The sequence below is a fragment of the Magallana gigas genome, chromosome 10, assembly GCF_963853765.1.
Source record: "Magallana gigas chromosome 10, xbMagGiga1.1, whole genome shotgun sequence".
In the NCBI taxonomy this organism is placed as follows: domain Eukaryota; kingdom Metazoa; phylum Mollusca; class Bivalvia; order Ostreida; family Ostreidae; genus Magallana; species Magallana gigas.
This window is the reverse complement of record NC_088862.1, coordinates 5131353-5142110: the sequence shown is the minus strand read 5'-3', so window position 1 is coordinate 5142110 and position 10758 is coordinate 5131353. Positions and strand designations below refer to the sequence as shown.

Here is a 10758-nt window from a genome sequence, read left to right as displayed (position 1 = left end):
TTGAATCTACACTACCTGAGGATGCCTCCACACAAGTTAAAGCTTTTCAGGCCGAATAGTTTTTGAGAAGAAGATTTTTGAAAAATACCATCAAATTTTCAATAATTCTCAATTATCTCCCCTTTAAAGAGGGCGTGGCCCTTCATTTGAACAAACTTGAACCCCCTTCACCTAGTGGTGGTGCTTAGTGCCAAATTTGGTTGAAATCTGCCCAGTGGTTCTTGAAAAGAAGATGAAAATATGAAAAGTTTACAACAACGACAAATTGTGATCAGAAAAGCTCACTTGAGCCTTTGGCTCAGGTGAGCTAAAAACAAAATAAAAGAAACATAATTGCATACTTTTATTGAAAAACAAATTTTCACAGCTAACAATTGTAAATTACTTTAAACAGCCATAATTTTGTTTGTTATAATTTCTTATCAAACACAAACCACAACAAGGCATGATGCTTTCTTAAAGTTCCATTACAGTAACTGTTCATGAATTATCCGATTTAATTTTTACTGGTAAATGACAGAGATGACAGGTTAACCTCAAGAGCTGAAAAGAATCAACAGGTAAAAACCATGTGGCCACCAATAGCTGAAATTAAAAAAATCAATAAGCTGTGTTAATACATGTACCGGTACTAATAATAGCTGTGTTTACATTAACATATGCATAGTATTTCTGAAAAAAAATACACTGACCATGAAATGTAATTAGTATGACATATCCCGATACGTGACATTAGATGGCACAGGACAGTTTTTGTGATACGTTTCATTGTAGCCTGGGGACGTGTGTCTTCGGAACCCTGTAACTAGAATTTCCTCAGTTCCCATTCAGCACAAATACCTTTAATTCACTTTTTATAAGGCCAAACACCAATTTCTGAAGAAAATTACTAGTCAAAACCTGTAAAATTTTCTACATACTGGTTTTTATGAGATTTTGACCCTTCCATATTTTGCTAATTTTTCATGATTTTTCAGCTTTTTAGACCTCCCCCAGCCAATTCCCTGCAAAGGGTTGACCTTCCGTACCATGTGCATGTTGCACCATCACATGTCAGAAACTTACCGGTGTATAGTTTATAATGCCCCATCCACCTACTTTTCGTGTTATTTACCCTCCCGTCTGTAACTTGCATGTTCACTGTCTAAAGTCAACACAACAGTCATATTAGCCGCAGGTTTCACATTTTATTTCTGAATCTCATGTACCTAACATATGGGGCCTACATATTGAATATCAATTTCAACAAGAGACATCCCTCTAAGTAATGATAATCATTAAAAACCATTTCATGAATTTTAGCTACACTCATAAGCCTTTAAGTACAGCAACTCTCAATTTTACAAAAATATTGACAGGTACTTTATCCGAAACTGTCCCTTGCTACCTTTAACTTACACTAACATTCTCTGAAAAGTCATCTTGTCTTAAACTTACAAAGCTTATGCTATTCTGAGAAAAAGTATACCTCATTTTGCCAATTCCAATAAGGATTAAGAAAAATATGGCAATTTAAGTGAACCCAGCATTTCCACTTTCCTCTATTTAACACAGATTCATAGGGCTCTCCATAAATAAAGCATCTTTACATCATCTTATAGAGGTCAACTATTTTTAACCTCCCTAAATAAGAAACCTTATTCAAAACTACATACATATACATGATATTATCATGACAAAAGCATCACATCACTTAGAAATATCCTTACATGTATACCCTCCCCCTATTTTTTGATTTTCCTAAGAAGCATTAGTTTGAACACTTTAACCTTAATATTATGAAATTTGTGGCAATTCCCTTAAGTCATTTCTCACACATATTTAAAAACAACCATCACTGATATTGAAAATTGATATTTTCTTGGTAAATGGATGTAATGTAACATTTTTTTTCACAAAAAGACATGCCGCCATACATGTGATTTCTTGTTTTCATGAAACAGTAAGCTTATAATCATATTTAGTGAATATTTTATTTATTCTTGTTTCTAGTCTCCTTTTAACCTTGCTAAAATAGTAAGACCTACCAGTGTGATGTCTGCTCTTAATTAAAATGAAATTCAAACACAACCGGGTACCTGGGAACGGATGAGAATTCCATGATAAATGTTCAAATTTTACATGTTTTCCTACATTTTTGATGCATATATACAATAAAAGGGTAAACATTTGTTGCTTCTTGATCATTTCGAGAGTAATTATCATAGCAGATGTTATTTCAAGGTCAAATGTACATTTACATATCCAACATGTAATGGTAATGGAGACAATTGGAAAGAGGGGGACCATGGCTTTTTGAATTCTGTAAATATATCTAAAATATCACTTTTGGATAGGAAGGAGGAAAAACTTGAGTTTTTTGACATATTGTATACTTTGATAACTGCATTTGTCTACATGTGAATTTTATTTGAAAGAAAAATATGCTGTTTTAAAAAAATTGAGTCATATAAGTCAGGTTGCTTAATGTTATTTCATGAAATCAGACAGCAAAATTGCTGCAAATTTATAATTTAAATAATTCAATTGATCAAAACTCTTTTACTGTGCAGTATTAATTCTTATCTCATTAATTAACTTAAGCCTTTTAATTGTCATAAGGATAGGAAATACCTACTTTCTAAGCCAATTTACTCTAGTGGTGGTCATTCTACACATTTAAAAGGCATTTACTTCCCTTGTATATTATAGCTAATAAATCATGTAATGACATATACATGTACAATGTATAACCAACAAAATCATCCATTTTCCCAAAATAGACTTCTTTTGGTAAAAATCCACTCAAAATTACAGTTAAATGAGAAATCTGAAAATACCATGTAGTCTTGAAACTTACACTAACATTCTCTGAAAAGTCATCTTGTCTTAAACTTACAAAGCTAATTATGCTATTCTGAGAAAAAGTATACCTCATTTTGCCAAATCCATTAAGGATTAAGAAAAATATGGCAATTTAAGTGAACCCAGCATTTCCACTTTCTTCTATTTAACACAGATTTATAGGGCTCTCCATAAATAAAGCATCTTTACCTAATCTTTTAGAGGTCAACTGTTGTTCAACCTCCCTAAATAAGAAACCTTATTCAAAACTACATACATATACATGATATTATCATGACAAAAGCATCACATCACTTAGAAATACCCTTACATGTATACCATCCCCCTATTTTTTGATTTTCCTAAGAAGCATAAGTTTGAACACTTTAACCAAATATTATGACATTTAAATGCTTCTATTCTGATCAATTGAATTTTTAAGCAGCGTGAAATTAAAACCATCGCAATTGATACTTTAGTAAAAATCATGAAAATTTAACACGGTGGAATTAAAACGACTTACAGTATTTCATCCAAACAGCCTCAAAGTATAATTTTCTGCTATACCATTTTTTTTAAATGAATTCTACTGGGTTTTTTTTTGCAAATAAATTTAGCGTTTTTATTTTTACTAAATTTTAGTTGCACAATGAAAAAATGAGGGATTGCAGGATAATACATGCTCATTTTGAAATTTAAAGCATTGTTGATTTCTTTTCCCAGATAGAGATATGCACAAAATGATGTTGCTCTGTGATGCTTTGCCAAGATTAAAAGCATGAGAGAGAGAGAGAGAGAGAGAGAGAGAGAGAGAGAGAGAGAGAGAGAGAGATATCTGAGGCACATGTAGTAAAAATTATTACATACATTTGTCTTACTGTAAAAACTGTTTACCATGTAGATGTGTTCTGCATGTAAAGTTTACCTAAAATGAATCAATAAAATTCAATATATATAAAAGATAAACTAATCTCAAAGAATTTACAATGTTCTGTGAAATAATCAAATCTTGAGAAGAATGTTTTATAGATATCAGGGAACATTAACCTAAAATCTGAACTTAAAGTTCTTTTCATCTTGCACTCTGATTTACATGCTCTTTCACAGGCGATAATCATATATAATGACGAGCCAGACAAAAGTTCTAATTTTAATTAGACTGAATATTTACCATGTCAAATATATTTATTTAATTAAGCACAAGCCTGTCTGAGTTCTTTAATTCATTAATTAAGTGGAGGTGATATGGTAAAGATCTGCTATTTTCAAATATTTAGGGTAAAGTTATCATCATGCAAACATGCACTCTAATTACAACATTCTACTCTTGTGTGCCTTTGGACCCCCACCCCTTTTAATTGCACTGTTTTACAGTGCGTGGTGTGTTGTTCAATACAAAATAAGACATACATATACATAATAATAAATAGAAATTCAAACGAATAGTGTGCAAAACATACACGTGAAAATACATTGGACAGATAATATCCCGAGATTTCTCTGACTCAAATGCCCGCTTTTATATTGTTACGCACGTCAAAAGCGAAGGTTAGAGTCAGAGGAATGTCGGATTAGATTGAAAAGTGCACAAACACTTTGAAAAGAAAAAGTCAATACGACATATCCTGTATTGAAACATACCTTTATAATCTGTCATACGTTAGTTGAGCTGAAATTTCCACTATCGCCGTCTTGCAGGCCATTCTTCTGACACACCGCTATCAGCTGTTGTTCGCAGTCAAAACATGGCGAGTTGACATGGTGAATCGTACGATAATTATTTCGATTAAAACTAATCAGACTAATAAAAACTAACAACGTAATTATCGACCGAATTAACGAAATTGTTTCAATAAACACTCTGATTAACTATATAAAAAAGGAGTTCGGTTTTATGACCTGTACGAAATCTTTTCAGCAGGAGTTACTTTTAGTGTGAATTTTGCACTATTTTTTAAACCAATAACGAGGAATCAACATTTCCGGAAAAATCAATATTTAAACCCCGATAACTCCGCAATGCAGTATCCGATTTTAAAACGAATTGAAGTTTTGTATTTATCTTTACAAACTATACAATATGCATATAATTTTATGTTTTTTATAAAGTTTTATGATCAGTACGAATTGTTACAGTAGAAGTTACTTTCAGTGTGAATTTTGCACTATTTTTGAAACCAAGAACGCGGCATCAAAATTTCCGAGAAAATCAGTTTTTAAACCCCGATATCTCTATTATGCATCCTCCGAATTTTAAACGGTTTTCAGCATTAGACTCAGCTTAAAAAGCTCTACAAAATACGTATACGTTTTTTGTTTGATCAAAAAATTCATTTTTTCAAAAAATTTGATTCGCTTCCAGTTTCGACCGCAAGTGACAGATTTTTATTATATAGCTTCATTACAGAGGTAAATTGACCAAATCATAACAATTGAAAATTTCAAGCCTATATCTTAAAGCGTTTTTGAGAAAAGTCCCGGACAAAATGACTTTTTTTTAATTTTAAAAATGACGTCACGCCAAAACGGAAATGATGTTGTCTTTAAAACTTTAACATCTTTGAGGGACGATAACTTGCTAAAATCTCTGGAAGTTTCATTGAAATCGGTTGAAAACTTTTTGAGTTATGAAGCAAAAAAGGAGTCAGAAAAAAAAGAAAAAGTATAATAATAATAAAAAGAAACCGAAGAAAAACAAAAGGGTCTTCCGTTGGAAAACGGAAGACCCTAATAATAATAAAAAGAAACCGAAGAATAACAAGAGGGTCTTCCGTTGGAAACGGAAGACCCTAATGATACAATACTTTCTTTGATGATGCGGGTTTAATGATAGAGATCATTGACGAAAAAATTTACATAACGCGCGTTATGTATTTTTTTTGCAACTCGCCACCTTCATATCCCGCATATAAAAACGTCGCCATCTTCATATCCTGCATATCACCATCTCACAAAAGAAAGCATTTTTTTATTTAAATAAATCCTGTATAAAAAGATTTTGTAATTTTTCTTCCAGAAATTCTTATATTTATCATTGAGTCTTTTTTAGCAGGTTGCTGTTAATATAGTCAAATCACATATTCAGCATTGCAGTTCTTCAGAAGAATAACTGTTTATATACATAAGATAAAATAATACATTAAACCAATCGAACATTAAACTAATTCTGTGTCCCAAGAATTGTTCAGAGGCCAAAGTCTAAACAATTTTAAAGAATCAACAATGTTTCAAAACGCTCGCATATGTCATTCCATATATATTAACATTTGAGTTTTTGAGAATAATCTAAATTCTTTTCCTTTGTAAATCTTGACACCCCCTTCCCCCAAAGTGGCCCACCCTATGGCAAACTCTCATGATTATGATTTTGTTGAATTTGAATCTACACTATCTAAAAGGCTTTCTCTAAAGTTCCATTTTTTCTACGCAAATGTTTCTAGAAGAATATTTTAAAATATTTTTCACTACATTTTCCTATGTAAACTTTCAACCCTCATTTCGACCTTATCCTCGAGAATCATGACATGAACATGCAAGTTTAAATTACACTACCGGAGGGACAAAATGATTTTATGATTTTTAAAATTAAATCAACAGATTTTCAAAAATTCTTAATAAGATGTGTCCCTTCATTTTAACAAACGGGAATCCACTTCATCCAATGATAATTTATGGAAAATTTGGTTAAAATTGGCCCACTGGTTCTGGATATGAATACAAACAAAAAAAAGTTTACAGAGAAACAGACGGACGCCAGACAAAAAGTGCATGATCAGAAAAGTTCACTTGAGCTATCAGCTCAGATGAGCTTATAATGTAGATAACATATTAAACTGTGCACCAGTCCTCCCATCCATCAATTATATAAGTCAGAGTTTCAATAAACTAGCACTTGGGTTTCTTGGAAAGAGGGATAACTCTAATTTATTTTTTTTCTTGAGTGTAAATGACAATACAATTTTCAATTACATTTGCAGTTAGTGTGATGGTCAGACGGGTTCGAATACTGGCACCAGATAGCTCAGCTCCTAGAACATCTTACAAGAGATTCAGGGGGCCCAGGTTTGCACCCCTATCTTGTTCGTAATTATTTCTCCAATCCTGTTACATTAAGTGGCATACATTTTTCCAGGTAATTACTTTTAATCAAGTTATAATATTGAGACCTTTCCAAATTGAATGATCCATACAATTTAGTCCACTCGTATGACAGATGCAACTCAAATGCCTTTGTTTAAAAATTATGTTCAACACATTCCAAGTTATTATTATTCAAAATGAAAATTAACTATGTTTTGGTAAAAAAAAATTTCCTTTAGCTCACCTAAACTAAAAGCTTCAGTGAGCTTTTCCGATCACTTTTTATCCAGCATCCATCTTTCTATCTGTCTGTCTGTAACTTTTTTACGTTTTCAACTTCTTAATTCTCAAGAACCACTGGGCCGATTTCAATTAAACTTGGGTGAAGAAGATTCATGTTTATTAAATGAATGGCCACACCCTCTTTGAAAGGACCTTGCACACGATTTGAGATCAAACATTTTATTTTTATCTTTTATGTATAAAATGGTGTACCGGTGCATTTTAAATGATTGACCAAAGTATTGAATGTTAAAGTCAAGTTACAAGCGAGATACATAGGTAAGAATTGATTGTTATGTAAACAAAGATCGAGTCGATCTTTTAGTTGTTTACAAAAAATGTAATGTAGAGAATTACCATTTCTTAGACAAAATGACATATAAAATCAATTTAAACTAATTCAATATCTTCATAATACTATTATCAACAAGAGAAAGATACATTTAATTGAAACTTACACCAATACAACACACATGTAAAAAATTATAATATTTGAGCTTTGTTAACAAAACAAAGAATTATGGACTCCGTATCTTGCTTATAACTTGATAATTGACTTTCAAATTTTGACATAGCATTGTAAACTTCTATATTTATCAGTGTAAACATTGAAAATGGAAAAATAAAATTTGAAAATTTTAAAGTCAAATTGTGACCAAAACCTCTAAGGAAGATAATTAAAAATCATTGAAAATTTGCTTGTATTTTTCAAAAATTTAAAAACATTTTGCAAGAAAAGCTGGGGACCATTTTTATACTGGATCTATTTTGTATATGACTCCATAAATTTGATTTCATTATGTCTATTGTTCCTCAGGTGAGCAATGTGGCCCATGGGTCTCTTGTTAAGACAATGAATGAGGTATGCAGTGCAAAGTATTCCCTTCCTAATTTGATACATCTTCCCAAGTCAAGGGTTTCTGATCCGCTCCGTTTTACATAAACAGGGTTTATGTAGAGCGGAGGGGATCAGTAACCCTTGACTTGGGAAGGTGAATTTGATATTGTTTATACGATTGAACAATTATTCAGAAACAGCAGAGGATCTAAGATCTTTCATTTTTTAGGCTTTTCTTTCCTAACTTCATGTAAAGATAACTTGATTTTACTTTCATCAGTCCGTGATTACCGTTGTTGCAGAGTTGCTTAGATTCTTCACTTGATAATGCATAAATTTACAATTATAAGTTTTTGATACAAACAATTTAAAAATATATATAACAAATAGCTCAATGGTATGTAAATCATATTAAGTAATGCAACACTGTGGTGATTAAACTTAATCTGTTTACATTTTATGACAAATTTTATTTTGTCATAAAATTCGAGATACATGTATACATTAATAAAATACATTCAATGAATAAAAACATTTCGCTTTCATTTATCACATGTACGCAACGTCTGTTTACACAAGTTATATGAATATACACTCAGTTTGTTTACATCTGTTATACAAGAATATATGTTACAAAGGCTGATTTAATTATCATATTTATAATCACTACCACACTAACTATGTTATCAGTAACACATGTTTTATTTGTAATATTGTATTTTCTTCACTTTTCCTGTGTAGAGCTCGGTTACTAAGACGTTGTCCCTGGAGTCCACACATAAACCACATGGAGTCTGTAATTGGCAGTTGTCAATGTAGCAGAGGAACTGTCCGTCCTGATCCAGGATGTGGATAATGTGCTTGATATTGTCTGCTATTAGGATCCGACTTTGGCTGTCTGTAGTGATGCCACATGCACTTCGCAAGGTAGTACTAGAGCTTTTACCAGTGTAGGTAAACCGGAGTTTCCCGTTCTGGTTGACCACCACTACTGCACCGGCCCCATAGTCTGACACACAGATATCTAGGTTCCTGTTTTCACAAATGAATTTTGGGGTACTTGTTGAATAGAGAGGCTGTCCTTTGTCATTGTATTGAATACTTTGTTTCTCCATGGAGCCAATGTAACGCACAACTTTTGTTTGTTTATCATTATTACTGATAACGACAACCAGGATGTCACCAGAAAAGGTACAACAGAAACTTAGAGGTCTCCACCCCTGTAGTCTGATCACTGTCTGTATATCTGTATTCTTTATTATGTTTACAGTTCTATCATCTTTATCTGTATAAACTAGATCCCCACTCCTTGTCTTTGCAATGTCCTCTGGTCTGTTCCCCGACTTGGTTTGGACTGACTTCACCAGTTTGCCCTGCAAGTTGTAAAGCCTCATCATTTTGTCATTACCAGATGTCCAAATGTCTCCATTACTCTGACATAACACACGGCGTAATGGATTATTATGTCCAAACTCGGTATTTATTTCTGTGATGACCCGTGGTACATTAATGAGAGGTCTGTCTGGAGGAGAGGACTCTGCATTAGGAGAATCCATTGTGTAGCCATGTTCTTCTGTTTTGATAGATAACGCTGACAGAGAACCAAACTGTTGATAAAGCTGTTCTTTGATTATTTTCTCAGGGGTAAATTTTGGTAAAGTAGCTGTGAGTTTAGGAGGCAATCTTCTAAATTCAGCATTCCTGGATTTATAGGCAGAGATGTGACTGACATCATTTGAGTTTAGTAACTTCTTCAGATCAGCAATGCTCTGCTTGATTTCAAAAATAGTGCGGGTGATTTCATTTTCCTGTTTATTTAGTACAGTCAGATATTTGGAGTCCATTTCATTAAGATTTGATTTCAGTTTCTTGATCATGGTGTCTATTTCTCTGCGCAAGTCTTCTTCATGTTTCTCAATAGCTTTTGTCAGTTTCTTGGAGTTTTCATTCAGATCAGCTTTCATAACCGGGATGATAGATGCAATCTCCTGATATTTAGGATAGATGGATTTCTCTAGTTCTTGTAAATCATTGAGTATGATTCCTTTTTGGTTTTCTAGTGTTTCCACCACGTCAATAAATTCATGACCTTTGTGTTCTTTAGAAGAAGCACACTTTACACAAATAGGAATGTCGCATTGTTTACAGAAAAGTTCACAAATTTTTGAGGAATGGTTTTGACATTTCGTAGTTGAACCCCGCTTTTTAAATGGCACCACTTTGTGTTCTGTGGATTCGTCTGAGAGATGCTCCCCTACACAGGCTTTACACAGATGTATGTGACAAATGTCACAGTACATAGGAGGGACCGGAGTCTCACACAGATGGCACCGTAAGACATGCTGGGCCCAATTACCCTTGGGGTCCATGCTGAAACACCTTAATTGAGTAAATTAAGTATCTGGAAGAAAATAAAAGTTAAAATTATTTAACCGTATATTGCAATTTACTCTTTTATTCAAGGCAAAAATACAATGAAATCTTGCTGCAGTAAAGTTGTACGTAATCAGTTCACGTTCTAGGCCACATGTGCTTGATTTTGTGATAAAAGTTCGTATGTAGTATAATAATATCATTTTTTATCATAATATACTGTGACAATTAAAGGTCGGGATCGGAAGAGTCGGGTTCGGAATGTGTCAAGCAATTACGTAAACCACACTTTATCGTTATATATAATGATAGCTCCCGAGGGTAGTTTGGGTGCATATTAGGTGACTTTGATTAGCATTTAC

General features: G+C 32.9%; 1 protein-coding gene and 1 long non-coding RNA gene across 2 annotated transcripts; both read right to left on the bottom strand.

The window, feature by feature from the left end:
- Window positions 1-329: 329 nt before the first annotated feature.
- Window positions 330-5536, bottom strand: LOC117686010 (uncharacterized). The gene is made up of 2 exons (XR_010710335.1): window positions 4465-5536; window positions 330-585 (listed from the first exon to the last, which is right to left on the bottom strand). It is a non-coding gene; the product is annotated as an uncharacterized lncRNA (long non-coding RNA).
- A 3188-nt stretch (window positions 5537-8724) lies between these two features.
- On the bottom strand, window positions 8725-10392 carry LOC136272247 (tripartite motif-containing protein 2-like). Its single transcript, XM_066073507.1, has one exon. The coding sequence runs from the start codon at window positions 10390-10392 to the stop codon at window positions 8725-8727; it is 1668 nt and encodes a 555-aa protein (XP_065929579.1).
- Window positions 10393-10758: the final 366 nt, after the last annotated feature.

Bases quoted from the DNA above. Each gene is read 5' to 3' on its own strand.
- LOC136272247 (XM_066073507.1), bottom strand. From the start codon at position 10,392: ATGGACCCCAAGGGTAATTGGGCCCAGCATGTCTTACGGTGCCATCTG.